Genomic DNA, 19,441 nt, shown 5'->3' with positions numbered 1-19,441 from the left:
CTGAGGAGAGGGGAAACTGAGGCACAGAACAGGGCTATGACTTGCCCAGGTCCCAGTGGCAGAGCCAGGAATAGAACCCAGGAGTCCTGAGTCCCAGCCTGCTGCCAGACAGGGAGATTTCACCACCACACACTCCCCCCCCGGTGCAAGCGCCTTCTCCACTGCAGCTCCTGCTGCCTGCTGCGTCTCTCCCGCCCCCGCTGGTGACAGGCCCTCCCGTGAGGTCCCTGCAACCGCAGCCTGGGATTTAATTCCCAAACTATTGACCAGACTGTCCGCCCCCCCCCAACCTCTTGGCTTTTCCCGGGGACCCGATCCTGGATTTCGGGGCCTTGACCCTTTGGCTCCCTCTCGCCGATCACTCTGGAGCGAGGCGGGGCGCCCAGTGCCTTTAGGGAACCCCCAAATCGGGCCGGGCCGGGGGGGTCCCTTTCCCCAGATCCGAGGTTATTATGGTTTGCAGCCGTGTCAGGAGCGAGCAGCCTCCCAGCTCCCCCTGTGAACGCTCCTGTTTGTGGGTTATGTTCCACCGCTCCGGTTTCCTCTTGTTTTCATTCCAAGTCTCCCGTTAGGTTGCGTCTGACTCTGGGTTTCCTTATCAGCCCGGCACAGGCGGCCCTTTGCCTCTTATCTGCCAGCAGCAGCTACATCCCCAGTCCAACGAGCAGGAAACCTCTCGCTGGGGCGGGGGGGGGCGGGGGCGTGGATCAGACTTCTTCAAATCTTAGTGGCCCCAGAGCGAGCGGTGGCTTGTGTGGGCGAGGGGGGCTGGCAAGTAAGATGGGGGGGAGCTGAGGCCGGGAAAGACGCTTCAGCCTATTTGACTCCAACCCCCCCCAAAGAACCCCAAATTTTCACCCTAGCACCCGCCGAGGAGACGGAGACTCCCGCCCCAGGCCATGGACCCTGCGCATGGTGGCCGGGAACGAGCATGTGGCCCACTTGTGGGGTAAGGCGCGTCCCGGGGCGCCCGGCCCAGCTAGGGGCGCGCTCGCTTCTCGGGGCTCCCTCCTTCACCGTCCTGGGGCCCGGCCCCCGCACCCCTCCAGGGGTCAGCCTCAGCGAGGGGGGGGGAATGTGGGGCACATCCCAGCGAGCCACCTGCTCCCAGGGTAATTGGCTGGCGGGGTGGGAAGGATCGTTCGTGGAGGGAGGGGGCAAGATCGGGTGGTTTTGCCGAGAGCTGTTCAGGGGGGGTTACCCTGGGGCTGGTGCGGGGTTGTGCATTTCAGGGGGCAAGTTTGGGGCCTGTTCCTGTAGCTCAAACGGGAATCGCTTGGAGCCGGTGCCCCAAATCCAAGCGGCGAAGGGTGGAGAGTTGAAATACGGGACCTTTGGGGTTATTTAAACAACACCTCCCCCAAAAAAATAAATCCCCCTCTGCGCTGAGGCCTTCGAGCTCCCGGGGCTGCTTCCCCCTTTCTCTGGGGAGTTGTTTGTTGGCAACTTGAGCTAAAACCCGAAGAAAGCGGGAGGTTTCCTGCTCTCCGAGGCGGGTTTGGGAAACGCGCCGCGGTTTAATGTTCCCCGTCCTGTCTCACGGGCAGCTCCGTGCCCCTCCAGCCGGCCCGGCAGGGAACATTGTCCCTGGCCTCGGTGTATTTCGGGCGCTGCTTCTGCTCCGGCTCAGCGGTGAGTTTCGGGAGCTGATTGTTCTTAGCACCTGCTGGGAGAATGGGCCCGCGGCGGAAATCTGGCCAGGAGCAAAGGCTCAAACGCGACCTGGTCGGATCTTTGTCCCCACGCGGGTTTGTTTCGAAATTCGATACATCGGGAACTGAGCAGAACAGAAGCGCCTGCGGGTGCGTGAATTGGGCGAGAAATTCCTCCCCCGTTTCATGTGTTAATTGGGGTTGTTCTGCCGGCGAGTCCCGAGGTTTGGATCAATCCCCGCGCTTCCAGCCGCATTCAAAATCCCCCGTTTTTAACTCGCGTGATTCCGAGAGGATCTGCGGGGGGCTCCTAAGCTGGTCAGTTTTATCTCGCCGGGTCCCCCCGGCGCGGGGTTCCCCACGTTCCTCGGAACCTGTCACGTTCCCGGGGCAATGAATTAGCGAGGATCGAAATGTTTGTAACCATCGGCTTCGGGGGATGCGAAGGTCCCTCCCTCGCTGCTGGTTTAGTGACACTTCAAAGCGTTACGGCTCTGACTGCACGTGGGCCTGGATTGTGTGTGCAGGAATATTGTGTCTGCACCGTTATTAGACAGAGCGAAACGTGTTATCTACTGTGTGTGGACAGAGAGCTGTAATGCTGTGTGATCTATACACACAGTGCTGTCCGTGTGTTACCTGCAGTGTGTGGGCAGAGAGCTGTAATGCTGTGTGATCTATACACACAGTGCTGTCCGTGTGTTACCTGCAGTGTGTGGACAGAGAGCTGTAATGCTGTGTGATCTATACACACAGTGCTGTCCGTGTGTTACCTGCAGTGTGTGGACAGAGAGCTGTAATGCTGTGTGATCTATACACACTGTGCATGTCCGTGTGTTACCTGCAGTGTGTGGGCAGAGAGCTGTAATGCTGTGTGATCTATACACACTGTGCATGTCCGTGTGTTATTATCTGCTGTGTGTGGACAGAGAGCTGTAATGCTGTGTGATCTATACACACTGTGCTGTCCGTGTGTTACCTGCAGTGTGTGGGCAGAGAGCTGTAATGCTGTGTGATCTATACACACTGTGCATGTCCGTGTGTTACCTGCAGTGTGTGGACAGAGAGCTGTAATGCTGTGTGATCTATACACACTGTGCATGTCCGTGTGTTACCTGCAGTGTGTGGACAGAGAGCTGTAATGCTGTGTGATCTATACACACTGTGCATGTCCGTGTGTTACCTGCAGTGTGTGGACAGAGAGCTGTAATGCTGTGTGATCTATACACACTGTGCTGTCCGTGTGTTACCTGCAGTGTGTGGACAGAGAGCTGTAATGCTGTGTGATCTATACACACTGTGCATGTCCGTGTGTTACCTGCAGTGTGTGGACAGAGAGCTGTAATGCTGTGTGATCTATACACACAGTGCTGTCCGTGTGTTACCTGCAGTGTGTGGACAGAGAGCTGTAATGCTGTGTGATCTATACACACTGTGCTGTCCGTGTGTTACCTGCAGTGTGTGGACAGAGAGCTGTAATGCTGTGTGATCTATACACACTGTGCATGTCCGTGTGTTATTATCTGCAGTGTGTGGACAGAGAGCTGTAATGCTGTGTGATCTATACACACAGTGCTGTCCGTGTGTTACCTGCAGTGTGTGGGCAGAGAGCTGTAATGCTGTGTGATCTATACACACTGTGCTGTCCGTGTGTTACCTGCAGTGTGTGGGCAGAGAGCTGTAATGCTGTGTGATCTATACACACTGTGCATGTCCGTGTGTTATTATCTGCAGTGTGTGGACAGAGAGCTGTAATGCTGTGTGATCTATACACACTGTGCATGTCCGTGTGTTACCTGCAGTGTGTGGACAGAGAGCTGTAATGCTGTGTGATCTATACACACAGTGCTGTCCGTGTGTTACCTGCAGTGTGTGGGCAGGGAGCTGTAATGCTGTGTGATCTATACACACTGTGCATGTCCGTGTGTTATTATCTGCAGTGTGTGGACAGAGAGCTGTAATGCTGTGTGATCTATACACACAGTGCTGTCCGTGTGTTACCTGCAGTGTGTGGACAGAGAGCTGTAATGCTGTGTGATCTATACACACTGTGCATGTCCGTGTGTTATTATCTGCAGTGTGTGGGCAGAGAGCTGTAATGCTGTGTGATCTATACACACAGTGCTGTCCGTGTGTTACCTGCAGTGTGTGGGCAGAGAGCTGTAATGCTGTGTGATCTATACACACAGTGCTGTCCGTGTGTTATTATCTGCAGTGTGTGGACAGAGAGCTGTAATGCTGTGTGATCTATACACACAGTGCTGTCCGTGTGTTACCTGCAGTGTGTGGGCAGAGAGCTGTAATGCTGTGTGATCTATACACACAGTGCTGTCCGTGTGTTACCTGCAGTGTGTGGGCAGAGAGCTGTAATGCTGTGTGATCTATACACACAGTGCTGTCCGTGTGTTACCTGCAGTGTGTGGGCAGAGAGCTGTAATGCTGTGTGATCTATACACACTGTGCATGTCCGTGTGTTATTATCTGCTGTGTGTGGACAGAGAGCTGTAATGCTGTGTGATCTATACACACAGTGCTGTCCGTGTGTTACCTGCAGTGTGTGGGCAGAGAGCTGTAATGCTGTGTGATCTATACACACTGTGCATGTCCGTGTGTTATTATCTGCAGTGTGTGGACAGAGAGCTGTAATGCTGTGTGATCTATACACACAGTGCTGTCCGTGTGTTACCTGCAGTGTGTGGACAGAGAGCTGTAATGCTGTGTGATCTATACACACTGTGCATGTCCGTGTGTTATTATCTGCAGTGTGTGGGCAGAGAGCTGTAATGCTGTGTGATCTATACACACAGTGCTGTCCGTGTGTTACCTGCAGTGTGTGGGCAGAGAGCTGTAATGCTGTGTGATCTATACACACTGTGCATGTCCGTGTGTTACCTGCAGTGTGTGGACAGAGAGCTGTAATGCTGTGTGATCTATACACACAGTGCTGTCCGTGTGTTACCTGCAGTGTGTGGGCAGAGAGCTGTAATGCTGTGTGATCTATACACACTGTGCATGTCCGTGTGTTACCTGCAGTGTGTGGACAGAGAGCTGTAATGCTGTGTGATCTATACACACTGTGCATGTCCGTGTGTTACCTGCAGTGTGTGGGCAGAGAGCTGTAATGCTGTGTGATCTATACACACTGTGCATGTCCGTGTGTTACCTGCAGTGTGTGGACAGAGAGCTGTAATGCTGTGTGATCTATACACACAGTGCTGTCCGTGTGTTACCTGCAGTGTGTGGACAGAGAGCTGTAATGCTGTGTGATCTATACACACAGTGCTGTCCGTGTGTTACCTGCAGTGTGTGGGCAGAGAGCTGTAATGCTGTGTGATCTATACACACTGTGCATGTCCGTGTGTTACCTGCAGTGTGTGGACAGAGAGCTGTAATGCTGTGTGATCTATACACACTGTGCATGTCCGTGTGTTACCTGCAGTGTGTGGGCAGAGAGCTGTAATGCTGTGTGATCTATACACACAGTGCATGTCCGTGTGTTACCTGCAGTGTGTGGACAGAGAGCTGTAATGCTGTGTGATCTATACACACAGTGCTGTCCGTGTGTTACCTGCAGTGTGTGGACAGAGAGCTGTAATGCTCTGTGATCTATACACACAGTGCTGTCCGTGTGTTACCTGCAGTGTGTGGACAGAGAGCTGTAATGCTGTGTGATCTATACACACAGTGCTGTCCGTGTGTTACCTGCAGTGTGTGGACAGAGAGCTGTAATGCTGTGTGATCTATACACACAGTGCATGTCCGTGTGTTACCTGCAGTGTGTGGACAGAGAGCTGTAATGCTGTGTGATCTATACACACTGTGCTGTCCGTGTGTTACCTGCAGTGTGTGGACAAAGACTTGTAATGCTGTGTGATCTATACACACAGTGCACGGACATGTGCATTTTATATAATATATCTATAGATTCATTCCTGTATAATAACACTGTAATTTATACACAGATATACACCATAATATACATTTTATACAAGATGTATATATGTTATTTGTGTATAATGATATCTATCTATATAGATAATATACACACATATGATCTATATATATAATTAATATATATAATTATATATTATATTAGTCTGTAATAATATGTATGAAACAGATATGCATCTTATATAAATATTATATTTGTATTTATTTATATTTAGTACATTTAGTTTGAAATATTTTTGTGTCAATAGATAGATAGATAGATAGATAGATAGATAGATAGATAGATAGATGGGGTGGATGGGGAAAGAAAGAAAGAAAGTGTATGGGAATAGATAGATAGATAGATAGATAGATAGATAGATAGATAGATAGATAGATAGAATTAAAGCACAGTTCCATTGAAATCAGTGGCAAAACTATCATACTGTCTATATAATATAACAGATTGTAAGGTAATAATTCAATGTGGTTTTGAAGCTATATGGGGACAGGTCACTACCTTTTCATAATGCCATGATTCAAGGAGCCCTGAGGATACACTCTAGCTGAGGTTCTGCCTTATAAAATGTCTGTGTAGTTATAACATAAACACCGACACACACATGCACACACACAAATTTCCTTCCAGTTTTTGTAATGAGCGGCTCGCATTAGTCGCCAAGCTATGGCCAGGGCTCACATTTGTCCAAGGTCACAGTCACTGTGTTGGGTCAGAGATCCACCCTGGGTGACTTTCTTCTTTCATTCAGCCCCCCCCCCCCTCCGTCCCTTGTGATCATGGCCGCAGAATCAGGGGAATTCAGTCTCTGCTGGGCCCAGAGGCGGATTTAACCAAAGTAACCAGAAACAATCCACTGGCAACCATCAGCTGCAATTGCTTCTGGAAAAACTAGCTACTTGTACATTATTTTTGTGGAAAATGAGCTCTTATTCTGGGTTTTGTCTGGTGGCAGGGGCGGTAAACAAATCGGGCTGGACGTTGCCTCAGATTGCATCGATTTGAAAAGGCATTTTCAAAACCCATTTCCTCTATTTCACTGCGTTTTCATCGCCCCGCCACCCAGACAAAAGATGGTGTCAGCCACATGAAACGGAACATTGGTTGTTTTTTTCTTTTTCTCTCTTTTGCTGATTTCAGTTGCCTTCCCTTTGAGAAACACCATGAGGCCGGGAGATGCAACTAGAGAGGGAAATATGTCCTGGGGATTGGATCAGGACCAATGTGCAGTGGAACTGCCTGGAAATAAACTCTTGACAGGTCCTGCAATTGCAGATCAGATGAGGAGCGAGTGTGGGATTGTATTTTATTCTTTAGAAATCAATGTGATTTGTTCAGTGACTTGGCCTATTGGGGCTAAGTGTATTTATTAGGTGTATTATGGTAGCACCTAGGGGCCCCAGGCCTGGGACGGGGCACCAGGCCTGGCACAGGGCCCCACTGTGCTGGGTGCTGTATATTATTTATTAGTAGGGTGCTACCAAATTCATGGTTGTGAAAAACACATCACAGGCTGTGAAATCTGGTCTCCCCCAGGAAATCTGCTCTTTTGTGTACTTTTACCCTATGCTACAGGCAGCATTTCTCAAGCTGGGGGTCCCGACCCAAAAGGGAGTCACAAGGCTACTCTGGGGGAGGGGAGTCACGGGATGCCATCCTTACTTCTGTGCTGTCTTCAGAGCTGGGCGGTGGGAGAGCGGCAGCTGATGGCCGGGAGCCCAGTTCTGAAGGCAGCTTCGCCGCCAGCAGCAGCACAGAAGGGAGGATGACAATACCCTGACCCCTCCTACTAGCCTTTTGGGTCAGGACCCCTGTTTGAGAAATGCTAGCGTTGCATGTATATATGATGCCATTTTGAAATACGTATTCATGCTTTGTGACACCCCCCGTGACATTTCAGAGTTAATGATCTGGCACCGTGAAATTCACGAGTTGTAAAATGCTGTGACTGTGAATTTTACAAAAAGATGGATCATGAATTTGGTTGGGCACCGTGTTTATTAGGTGTCGTGTGGTGTGACGTACTGGGAATGTTCTTAATGTTTTCTCTGAATACTGTGTTGGTGCCTCAGTGTCCCCATGGCAGTTCTTAAGTATCTGGCAGAGCAAAGGGCCAGTGCACCTAAATGCCTGACCCTCTGTCTCCTAGCAACTGATGGCCTGGGCCCCTCCCCTGCAAAGGTGCCAGCTGAAGGTGTTGGAGACAAAGGGATCAGGTGACCTCCTGGCCCGGGAAAGGGGCTGAGCAGAGGAAGAGCGGCTGGGAGGGGTTGTTAGTCAGGAGCTGGCTGGGGTCAAGGAGTGAAGTGCAGACGTGGGGGGGTCTGGCTCACTGCCCCCCAGAATGGACCCGGCTGAGGGGTCCGGTTCGCTGTATCTACAAGCTCTGTTTTAGACCCTGTTCCTGTCATCGAATAAACCTCTGTGTTACTGGCTGGCTGAGAGTCACGTCTGACTGCGAAGTGGGGGTACAGGACCCTGTGGCTTCCCCAGGACCCCGCTGGGGGGGACTCGCTGTGGGAAGCGCACGGAGGGGCAGAGGATGCTGAATGCTCCAAGGAGAGACCCAGGAGGTGAAGCCGTGGGAGCTTCTTGCCCTGAACAAGTCTGCTCCAAGGGAGAGGAGGCTCCCCAAAGTCCTGACTGGCTTGGTGGGGAGCAGTTCCAGAGCATCGCCCAGTGATTCCGTGACACGTGGTACTAGGCGCTGCCCAGTCTGGGCACAGGATTTAAACTGGCTATTTTAGCCCCTTTGAGACAACATGGTTTGCGTGAGTTCGGAGGTGACGTGGGCACCAACGTCAGGAAAGACGGGGACAAACAGGAGAGTCGTGAACATGATCAAAGGTTTAGAAAACCTGACCATTGAGGAAAAGCTAAAAAACCGGGGCCTGTTTAGTCCTGAAAAAAAGTCAACTGAGCAGGGACCTGAGAAGATCCTCAAATATGTTACATGGGAGAGGACGGGGGCCAACTGTTCTCCATGGCCGCAGAAGTAGGACAAGAAGCAATGGGCTTCATCTGCAGCAGGGGAGATGCAGATCAGCTATTAGGAAAAACTTTCTAGTTCTCGGGGGAGTTCAGCTCTGGACCAGGCGAGCGGGGGAGGCTGTGGGATCACCGTCAGGGAGGATTTTAAGAACTGCTTGGACATGCACCTGGCAGAAATGGTCTAGGTTTACCTTGTCCTGCCTCAGCGCAGGGGGATGGACTTGATGAACTCTGGAGGGCTCATCCAACCCCACGTTGCTATGATTCTGTGAGCCTCAAATCTCCACACTATGAGACAGAAGGGAGTGGAGTCAGGCATCCCAGGGGCTTATTCAAGACTCCTGGGTTGTATCCACAGCTTTGGGAGAGGAGTGGGATCTACTTGTTAGAGCAGGGAGGGCTGGGAATCAGGACTCCTGGGTTCTATCCCCAGCTCTGGGGGTAGGGTAGGGTCTAGGAGGGTAGATTTGGTGGGGGGAGCAGTGAAAATGATTAAGGGGCTGGTGCACATGACTTATGGGGAGAGGCTGAGGGAACTGGGCTGGTTTAGTCTGCAGAAGAGAAGAATCAAGGGGGATTTGATAGCTGCTTTCAGCTACCAGAAGGGGGGGGGTTCCAAAGAGGATGGTGCTCGGCTGTTCTCAGTGGTACCAGATGACAGAACAAGGAGCAATGGTCTCAAGTTGCCTTGGAGAAGGTTTAGGTTGGATATTAGGATACATGAGGAGGATGGTGAAGCACTGGAATGGGTCACCTAGGGAGGTGGTGGAGTCTCCATCTTTAGAGAGTTTTAAGGCCCGGCTTGACAAAGCCCTGGCTGGGATGATCTAGTTGGGGTTGGTCCTGCTTTGAGCAGGGGGTGGGACTAGGTGACCTCCTGAGGTCTCTTCCAACCCTGCTATTCTGTGATTCTATGACTGTGTCCTGGACTCACAGTCCTTCCCTTCTCTGTGCCCAGGGTATGCTGGGTGTGCCGTTGCTGACAAGGTTCTGTCATCTTCCCGGGAGGAAACAGGCTGAGACCCAGCAGATCACTGGAGCCACCTGCTCCTCACTGATCAGACTCCAGCCGCCCAGAGGGGTGTGGCAGGGCTTCACGTGGCCACTTCCTGGGGAAACCCAGGTGCCAGCAGGACTGGTACGAGAATGGTACCAGGAATCCCCAATCTCTGTGCAAGGAGTCTGATATGAGGGCAGGGGACTGGACTCTATGACCTCTCGAGGTCCCTTCCAGTCTATGAGTCTCTGATAGGCCAGGATGGTGTCCCTGGAGGCGGCTGGCGGCTTCCTCAGGGATAGTCACTCCAGGCTAGAACTGACCTTACTCTGAGAGGTACTTACTCCAGAAAAGGTACTAAAAGGTGCTCGGGTACAGTCACTCCAGGGGGTACTGGCCCTGCTTGGGTAGAGTCACTCCAGGGGGTACTGGCCCCGCTCGGGTTTAGTCATTCCTGGGGGTACTGGCCCCATTCAGGTAGAGTCACTCCAGGGGGTACCAGGCACGCTCGGGTATAGTCACTCCAGGGGGTACTGGCCCTGCTCGGGTATAATTACTCCAGGGGGTACTGGCCCCGCTCGGGTACAATTACTCCAGGGGGGGTACTGGCCCCCCTCGGGTAGAGTCACTCCTGGGGGGTACTGGGCACGCTCAGATAGAGTCACTCCAGGGGGTACCGGGCACGCTCAGGTATAGTCACTCCAGGGGGTACTGGGCATGCTCGGGCAGAGTCACTCCAGGGGGTACTGGCCCTGCTTGGGTAGAGTCACTCCAGGGGGTACTGGGCACATTCGGGTATAGTCACTCCAGGGGGTACTGGGCACGCTCGGGCAGAGTCACTCCAGGGGGTACTGGGCACGCTCAGGTATAGTCACTCCAGGGGGTACTGGGCACGCTCAGGTATAGTCACTCCAGGGGGTACTGGGCATGCTCGGGCAGAGTCACTCCAGGGGGTACTGGGCACGCTCAGGTATAGTCACTCCAGGGGGTACTGGGCATGCTCGGGCAGAGTCACTCCAGGGGGTACTGGGCACGCTCAGGTAGAGTCACTCCAGGGGGTACTGGGCACGCTCAGGTATAGTCACTCCAGGGGGTACTGGGCATGCTCGGGCAGAGTCACTCCAGGGGGTACTGGCCCTGCTTGGGTAGAGTCACTCCAGGGGGTACTGGGCACATTCGGGTATAGTCACTCCAGGGGGTACTGGGCACGCTCAGGTAGAGTCACTCCAGGGGGTACTGGGCACGCTCAGGTAGAGTCACTCCAGGGGGTACTGGCCCTGCTTGGGTAGAGTCACTCCAGGGGGTACTCGGCACGCTCACGTAGAGTCACTCCAGGGGGTACTGGGCACATTCGGGTATAGTCACTCCAGGGGGTACTGGGCACATTCGGGCAGAGTCACTCCAGGGGGTACTGGGCACGCTCAGGTAGAGTCACTCCAGGGGGTACCGGGCATGCTCAGGTAGAGTCACTCCAGGGGGTACTGGCCCTGCTCGGGCAGAGTCACTCCAGGGGGTACTGGGCACGCTCGGGCAGAGTCACTCCAGGGGGTACTGGGCGCGCTCGGGCAGAGTCACTCCTGGGGGGTACTGGGCACGCTCGGGCAGAGTCACTCCTGGCTGTTTTCCTGAGCTTTTGCTGTGGTGGCTGTTGGGGGGACGTGGTGTCTGGTGTAGATGAATCCCTGTACAGTATGTGGCTGGGTGTATGGGCACATGGGTGGGTGGGTGTGTTTGTGGGTGTGCCAACGTATGTACATTAGAACGGTTACAGGAGTCAGACCAATGGTCCATCTAGCCCATTGTCCTGTCTTCCGACAGTGGCCAGTGCCAAGTGCTTCCGGGGGAGTGGACAGAACAGGACAATTATGCAGTGATCTAGCCCCTGTCACCCAGTCCCAACTTCTGGCCATCAGAGGCCAGGGACACCCAGAGCATCTTCAGTAATAACCACTGTTGGATCTATCCCCCATGACCGTATCTCATTCTTTTTTTGAACCCAGTTATACTATTGGCCTTCACAACATCCTCTGGCAAGGAGTTCCACAGGTTAACTGTGCGTTGTGTGACAAAATCCTGCCTTATCCTTGTTTTAAACCTGCTGCCGATTCATGTCATTGGGGTGACCCTTGTGTTAGCTGAAGGGGTAAATAGCACTTCCTTAGTCACCTCCTCCACACTGATCACATCCCCCTAGTCATCTCTTGTCTAAGATTAACAGTCCCGGACTTTTTAATCTCTCCTCCTACAGAAGCTGTTTCAGCCCCTTAATCATGTTTGTTGCCCTTCTCTGTAGTTTTTCCAGTGCTAACATATCTTGATTGAGCTGGGACAGCCAGACCTGCACGAAGGATTCAAGAGGGGGCCGGACCCTGGATTTATATAGAGGCATTATGATACTTTTTGTCTTATTAGCTATCTCTTTCCTAACATTGTTCTTTTGGTTGGTTGGTTGGTTGGTCGGTGTTTTTTGACTGCCCTGCACATCGAGCGGCTGTTTTCGGAGAACTATCCACGGTGATTCCAAACTCTCCTTCCTGAGCGGTAACAGCTCATTGAGACCCCGTCTGTTTGTATGGCTGATTGGGATTATCTTTCGCAATGTGACACATTTCACTTATCAACATCGAATGGCATCCACCATTCTGTTGCCCCGTCACCCAGTTCCAAGAGATCCTTTTGTAGCGCTTCGCAGTCTGCCTGGGACTTAACTCTCTGGAGTAATTTTGTATCATCTGCAAACTTTGCCACCTCACTCTTTACCCCTTTCCCCAGATCATTTATGAAGATATTGAACGTCACTGGTCCCAGTTCAGATCCTTGGGGGCCCTGCTCTTTACCTCTCTCCATTCTGAAAACTGACCATTTATTCTTACCCTTTGTTTCCTGTCTTTTAACCAGTCATTGATTCACAAGAGAAGCTTCCCTCTTAGCTCATGACAGCTGACTTTGCTTAAGAGCCTTTGGTGAGGGACCTTGTCAAAGGCTTTCTGGAAGTCCAAGTACACTATATCCACTGGATCCCCCTTGTCCCCTTGTTGAGCCCATCAAATAATTCTAGTAGATTAGTGAGGTGTGACTTTTCCTTTACAAAAGCCACGTTGATTCTTCAACAACAAACTGTGCTCATCTGTGTCTGATAATTCTATTCTTTACTATAGTTTCAACCAATTTGCCTGGTACTGATGTTAGGCTCACCAGCCTGTAATTGCCAGGTTCGCCTCTGGAGCCTTTTTAAAAAGTCGGCATCACATCAGCAATCCACTGGTCATGTGGTTCAGAGTCCAATTTAAGTGATGGGTGACAGACTATGGTTAGTAGTTCTGCAGTTTCATATGCACATGTACCGTGTGTGTTCCACCCGTGCTGGATTCGGCCCATTTGCAGGGCCAAATGGTGGGACCAGGTTCCCTGGAGTGGTTGTCAGATGGCTGGTGTAACAACTCAGCTGGGTTGGGCATCTCGTTGGTATGGCCGACTTGAGGCCGTATTTTTGGCCGTCTACTGCAAGGCGGCTGGTCTTGTGGTGGCCATCAGGACAAACCGCATCTAGACAAATGTGAAAGCACCTCAGGGGGACCCCGGCAGCTGGGACGCACCAGCCCACGGCCCAGCCCGGTAGCAGCAGATTTGTGATGTTGTTGTTCACTGATTGGGAACTGGACGCATGACCTGGGCGTGAGCCACACGAAGCTGGGCTGCAGCGGCCTGCGGTAGGCTTGGGTGGGGTTGGCCATGCACCAAATACCCGCGTGTGCAGGGCCTCACACTGCCTTGACCTCACGGCTGTGCAGTGACTGGCTGTTTGCTGAGCTCCGTGCGCAGCTCCAGACACCATCAGGTACAGGCACGTGTTTGTGTCTGTGCAGTGTGTGTGTGTGTGTGATGGTATGTGAGCAATGGGTGTGTCTGTGCACTGGGTATGTGTGTCTGGCCCCTGTCAATGGGGGTAGGCAGGTGGGGGCTGGATGGACCCTTCCCTGCCCCCCAGAGGAATGTCACTGCAATGCTAGTTAAAAGTAAATAGAAAAATGTCCAGTGCTGTACACACACCCAGCCTGACACACACACACACACACACACACACACACACACACACACACACACACACACAGCCTCAGACACACACACACCACTCAGGCGGAACACACACACAGAAGTCTGACACATACACATACACACACACACAGTCTGGGACGTACACACACACACACTCAGGCAGAACACACAGAGACACACACACACCGCCTCGGACACACACACACAACCTCAGACACCTACCCTATGCACCTGCACACACTCCATCACAGAAACATACACACATCACCTCGGGACACACACACACACACACACACACACACACACACACACACACACACACACACACACACACACACACACACACACTCTCCCTGGGTGCCCAGGCTCCCTCCATGTCTGTCTCTGCGGCTCAGATGTTTGCCGCAGCCGGGTCAGCGCAGCGGCCATTTCCCCCCGCCTGGCCCAGCTGATGTCGGTCGGGTCTGTGCAGCGCCGGGCACAAGGGGGCTTTGATCGCTACCATCCACCAAACGCCTTTGCCCGGCAGTGACGTTGCTGGGGGGACTCCAGACGCGATGTCGGTTTCTGAGCCGGAGAAATCAGCCCTGCTCCGATAACGCTCCGGTCAGTGGAAACCTGGCCGACACTCCGCTTTGCCTCCGCTGGCAGCCCGGGTCCCCGTCTTCTAGGTCCCTCCCCTCGGAGCCCGAAACTGGGCGCGGCAGGTTACTGGGTCCGCGGGTTAGAGCCTGCCCCCCCCCCCGTAGCCCCGGTGTGAACCACCCCCCCCAGTAACCCCTGATGTGAACAACTCCCCCCTAGTAACCCTGGTGTGAACAGCCCCCCCCAGTAACTCTCGGTGTGAACAACCCCCTCCAGTAGCCCCAGTGTGAACGAACCCCCCATAACCCTGGGTGTGAATGACACCCCCCCAGTAACCCCAGTGTAACCAAACCCCGCCCCGTAACCCCGGTGTGAACGAACCCGCCCCCCCAGTAACCCCGGTGTGAACGAACCCCCCATAACCCTGGGTATGAATGACACCACCCCCCCAGTAACCCCAGTGTAACCAAACCCCGCCCCGTAACCCCGGTGTGAACGAAACCCCCCAGAAACCCCCAGTGTGAACGACCCCCCCCCATGAGTGCCGCGTGCGGAGACGCCAAGTTCAGTCTGAAGGCCGGGCCCGGGATCCCCCTTCCCCAAAACTGCCCGAGCTGAAAAACCAGCTCCGTGACCCTGGAGCGGCAGGCGGGCTGGAGCCTCGGCTCACCCAGGCCTTGTCTACACGAGACAGCCGGAGCGGTGTCAGGGGAGCTGGGGCAGGTGTGGCTGGCGGGTTACATCCAGCCAGGGGACTCAGGGCGCCTTGGTCCCACGATCGGGGGGGGGGATTTGTAAAAATCTGTTATTGGACCAACAGAGAGAGACCTGGGAGTTCGACCCCCGCCCCCGCCGCTTAGCCAAAGGGGTGAATGTAAACGGGGTTTCTTACCTGGGCGCTGGGAGGCCCCGGGAGACACTTTTCCCCCAAGCAGGTTTTGAGCTTTGCCAAAGGAAGCGGGTCAGTTCGAACCGCCCCTGGACCGCCTTGGTCGCTTCGGTTTGGTTTAAAAGAGGGGAAAGAAGCTGAAAATCGAAGCGAAACGCTTTATTCAGCCGGAAACCGGTCTGATTCTGGCTCCCGGATTCACAGAAATGACAAATGATTTTTCTTTGCCAGAGAACCACAAACAGCTATAACGTGCTCAGTTCTGGGGCGCGGGTGTCCGGCTCAGAGCTGGGTAGATCAGGTTTAGCACTTGGCAGTCGGTTTGACCCAAACCAACATATACGGAAGTAGAGCCGTTCACACTGCATCTAGCACCAGTGTATCTAATCCGGTTTAAAGGGCTGGGCTGCAGATGTGTGGACAGAAGAGGCTACAGGCTTTCAGTCCAGCTGCTGAACGGAGCAGCCGACGCCCCCATCGCTCCGGGAGTCTCGGGGCCTGGTGGCCAGGGACCGTGCCTCAATTTCCCTGTCTTAAAAAACATGGTGTGATCAGGAGCAGCGTGGAGGGGGAGGAGGGATACCGGCCTGGTCCAAGCCATCAGGGACGGGGGGGATACCGGGCTGGGGGCGTTCAGGGAGGGGCCAGGAACCAGGCCCCCTCCTTGGTCTCACCCCACCTGTATTGTCCCCGCAGATGAGTCCTGGCCGCAGCCGGAGGCGCCGCACCGCGCCTGGAAGATGATGGAGAAGCTGGGGACTCCCCCGTCCCCCTGCAGCCCCCTGCCCCCTCCGTCACCCCCTGCCAGCCACTCGCCCGCTAGCCACTCCCCAGCCCTCCCGCCCCCTACCCCGCCCCCGGCCCCCAAGGGGAGCTCGCCCCCCCCAGCCCCTGCCCCGCTGCCCCCCGACGTCCCCGTCATCAGCCTGGGTCACAGCAAGCGCCCGCCCCACCCCGATGTGCCCACCACCGAGCTGACGGCCCTGCACCCCATCCCCTCCCTGGTGCAGCTCTCAGCCCTGCCCCCTGCACCCACCCCGGCCCCCCTGCCGCTCGCCGGCCTGCAGAGCCCGCTCCTGCCCCCGCAGTACCACCCCCACCCCTTCCTCAACAGGTAAGTGCGGGGGGGCGGGGCGCTGGTTGGGTTTTGAGGGGGGGGGAAAGAAGGCTCAGGGCTGATAATACCGCACCCCCACCCACGGGGCCCGAGAGGTGTAACCCCTCCCCCACAGCACCCCAAGAACAGACCCTCGCTCCCGCTCCTCTCCTGCCCCCATCCTCTGAGTCAGACCCAGAGGTGGAGTGGGGGATGGGGCAGATTTAGGGGTCTGTGACCCTCCCCCCCGCATGGCTTTAATGTGCCATGGTGGGGGTGTCAGGGCGGGGCTGATTGACAGAGGGCGGGGCTGCATGGTGACCCCGCCCCCCGTAGGGTGCCATGTGCCCCCCCGCCCGGCCGCTCACCCCATGTCTCTGCCCCTCTCCTCAGCGTCTACATTGGCACCTCCGGCTCCCTCAGCCTCTTCCCCAGCAGCCGCCTCAGGCGCCGGCCCAGCCACCTGGAGCACGAGCTCATGGATGGTGAGTGCCTCCCGCCCTGGTGGGGTGGGACCCAGGCGTCCGGGATCCCCGCCCCCCATCCACTAGACCCACTCCTCTCCCAGAGCCAGGGAGAGAACCCAGGCGTCCGGGCTCCCCCACCCCCCAACCACTAGCTCCTGTCCCACTGCCCGCCCAAAGCAGGGGAGAGAACCCAGGCGTCCGGGCTCCCCCACCCCCCAACCACTAGCTCCTGTCCCACTGCCCGCCCAAAGCAGGGGAGAGAACCCAGGCGTCCGGGCTCCCCCACCCCCCAACCACTAGCTCCTGTCCCACTGCCCGCCCAAAGCAGGGGAGAGAACCCAGGCGTCCGGGCTCCCCCACCCCCCAACCACTAGCTCCTGTCCCACTGCCCGCCCAAAGCAGGGGAGAGAACCCAGGCGTCCGGGCTCCCCCACCCCGCAACCACTAGCTCCTGTCCCACTGCCCGCCCAAAGCAGGGGAGAGAACCCAGGCGTCCGGGCTCCCCCACCCCGCAACCACTAGCTCCTGTCCCACTGCCCGCCCAAAGCAGGGGAGAGAACCCAGGCGTCCGGGCTCCCCCACCCACCAACCACTAGCTCCTGTCCCACTGCCCGCCCAAAGCAGGGGAGAGAACCCAGGCGTCCGGGCTCCCCCACCCCACAACCACTAGCTCCTGTCCCACTGCCCGCCCAAAGCAGGGGAGAGAACCCAGGCGTCCGGCTCCCAGCCCCGATGCTGGGCAGGGCCCTGCTGATGCCACACTCGAAAAGCCCAGCTCAGACTCACCATGGAAACACGGGGCCAGTGTCCCCAGACACCCTGCTTTAAACTCCAGTGTGGTGTTACGTGTGGCTGTTACACAGCCTCCGGCCCCACCCCCGAAGAGGCTGCACATCTTCTCATTGCCCTGCCAGGGGTCCTTGTATACCCCCCCCACCAGAGGTGGCTGCATCTCGCTGCCAGGCCGGGGGTCTTTGGATACCCCCACCCCAGAGGTGGCTGCATCTCGCTGCCGGGCCAGGGGTCCCTGGATAATGCCCCCCCCCAGAGATGGCTGCATCTCGCTGCGGGGCCGGGGTCTTGGATACTCCCCCCCCCCCCAGAGGTGGCTGCATCTCGCTGCGGGGCCGGGGTCCTGGATACTCCCCCCCCCAGAGGTGGCTGCGTCTCTCTGCCGGGCCGGGGGTCCTGGATGCTCCCCCCCCAGAGGTGGCTGCATCTCGCTGCGGGGCCGGGGCCCTGGATACCCCCCCGCCCCCCGAGGTAGCTGCGTCTCGCTGCCGGGCCGGGGGTCCTGGATGCTCCCCCCCCAGAGGTGGCTGCATCTCGCTGCGGGGCCGGGGTCCCTGGATAGCCCCCCCCAGAGGTGGCTGCCTCTCAGCGCCGGTCGCTCCCCCCGCAGGGCACCAGCCCCACAAGGTCGCCCGCCGCGTGTTCACCAACAGCCGGGAGCGCTGGCGGCAGCAGAACGTGAACGGGGCCTTCGCGGAGCTGCGGAAACTGATCCCGACCCACCCCCCCGACAAGAAACTGAGCAAGAACGAGATCCTGCGCCTGGCCATGAAATACATCAACTTCCTGGGGCAGCTGCTGCGGGACCAGGCCTCGGACCTGGCCCCGGCCCCCGCCCCCGAGCCCGCCTCGGCCCCACGGCCCGGGCCCGGCCCCGAGCCCCCCGCCCCCCGCCCCATCAAACGGGAGCGCAGGACTCTGCTGGGGGCCGCGGCCGCGGGGGAGGCCCGGTGATGATTGCCCCCCCCGGATTTGGGGGGTGATTCTGGACTGGGAGGGGGCGGCCCCCCACATTGCAAGGGGGGGCTCCGGGATCCGCCCGCCCCGCTGTGTCGAAGGGGGCTGGGACTTTGGCGGAGCCGCCCATGTGATGAAGTTCGTCCGGTCTCAGCTGCTCCTGGCCCCCGAGGAGACGTGTCGGCGCTGGGTGGGAAATGGTAGGGGGCTGAGGTGAAGGGAGGAGCGCCCCAGCTAGCCCCAGAGACCCCCCCACATGCCCCCCATTGGCAAAGAGCCCCCCCCATCCTGAAGTGGACTGGTCTGTGTTTTAACCCCTTGGGGGTGGGGCTAAGCCCCCCGTGCCCAGAGGGCGCAGGAGCGAGCAGCGCTGGGGTGGGAGACACCCCCCCCAGGACTTTGGGGTGCCCCCCCCGCCCCGTGTCTGGGGGGGTCCTGGCCTGCGCTGGGGGAGGGGAGTCGGGAGGTTTTTAATTTAACCCTGTCGGGGCTGTAGCCACGCGGCCCGCGAAAGAAACACGAAGTGCGCACAGCAGAGCCTGAGCCTTGTTCTTGGGGGGGGGGTGGGGGGTGGAGACACTGAAGTCAGGGCGAGGGGACACGGGGGGCGGGGTGTGGGGGAGGGGAGCCATGGGGCAGAGGTTGGGGGTTTCCTGGAAGGCTTTTTGGGGGACGGTGCACAAGGGGGGGAGCTTGGGGGAGGTCTTAGCACCTGGACACACACCTGGACTGGCGGGGGGGGGCTCCATAGTGGCACCATTGGGGGACCCGCCCCAGGAATTTGAATCCAGGGCCAGTGGGTGGGGGGAGGGCAGAGGTTGTAGGCAGGGCACAGGTGCTGGGGACAGAGGTGACTCAGCAATGGGGAGAGCCCCCCCCAGCCAAGACTCCTCTGGTCAAGCAAAGCGGGGGGTGCGGGAGGGGCGATGCCCATGAAAATTCCCGCGTGGAGCCCAGCACTGCCCGTAGAAGATGCGGGGGGAGGATTCCAGGCTTCCAGCCCCGCCCCC

General features: G+C 56.5%; 1 protein-coding gene across 1 annotated transcript; it reads left to right on the top strand.

Annotated features, from left to right (window-relative positions):
* Window positions 1–699: 699 nt before the first annotated feature.
* LYL1 (LYL1 basic helix-loop-helix family member) lies at window positions 700–18,968 on the top strand. Its single transcript, XM_030545842.1, has 5 exons — window positions 700–949; window positions 6,742–6,861; window positions 15,816–16,233; window positions 16,609–16,700; window positions 18,085–18,968. Exons 1-5 carry the CDS (start codon window positions 913–915, stop codon window positions 18,426–18,428), a joined length of 1,011 nt encoding a protein of 336 aa, XP_030401702.1. The 5' UTR covers window positions 700–912; the 3' UTR covers window positions 18,429–18,968.
* The last annotated feature ends 473 nt before the right edge of the window (window positions 18,969–19,441 follow it).

The sequence above is a fragment of the Gopherus evgoodei genome, unplaced genomic scaffold (assembly GCF_007399415.2).
Source record: "Gopherus evgoodei ecotype Sinaloan lineage unplaced genomic scaffold, rGopEvg1_v1.p scaffold_40_arrow_ctg1, whole genome shotgun sequence".
Lineage (NCBI taxonomy): Eukaryota > Metazoa > Chordata > Testudines > Testudinidae > Gopherus > Gopherus evgoodei.
The sequence above is the reverse complement of the archived record's forward strand: the minus strand, read 5'-3'. Positions and strand labels throughout refer to the sequence as shown.

What these genes read in the sequence shown, in the direction of transcription:
- LYL1 (XM_030545842.1), top strand. Translation starts at nt 913, where the DNA reads ATGGTGGCCGGGAACGAGCATGTGGCCCACTTGTGGG. An exon ending in GCATGTGGCCCACTTGTGGG is followed by an intron (nt 950 to 6,741) that starts GTAAGGCGCGTC and finishes TGCTGATTTCAG; the next exon opens with TTGCCTTCCCTTTGAGAAAC. An exon ending in TGGAAATAAACTCTTGACAG is followed by an intron (nt 6,862 to 15,815) that starts GTCCTGCAATTG and finishes TTGTCCCCGCAG; the next exon opens with ATGAGTCCTGGCCGCAGCCG.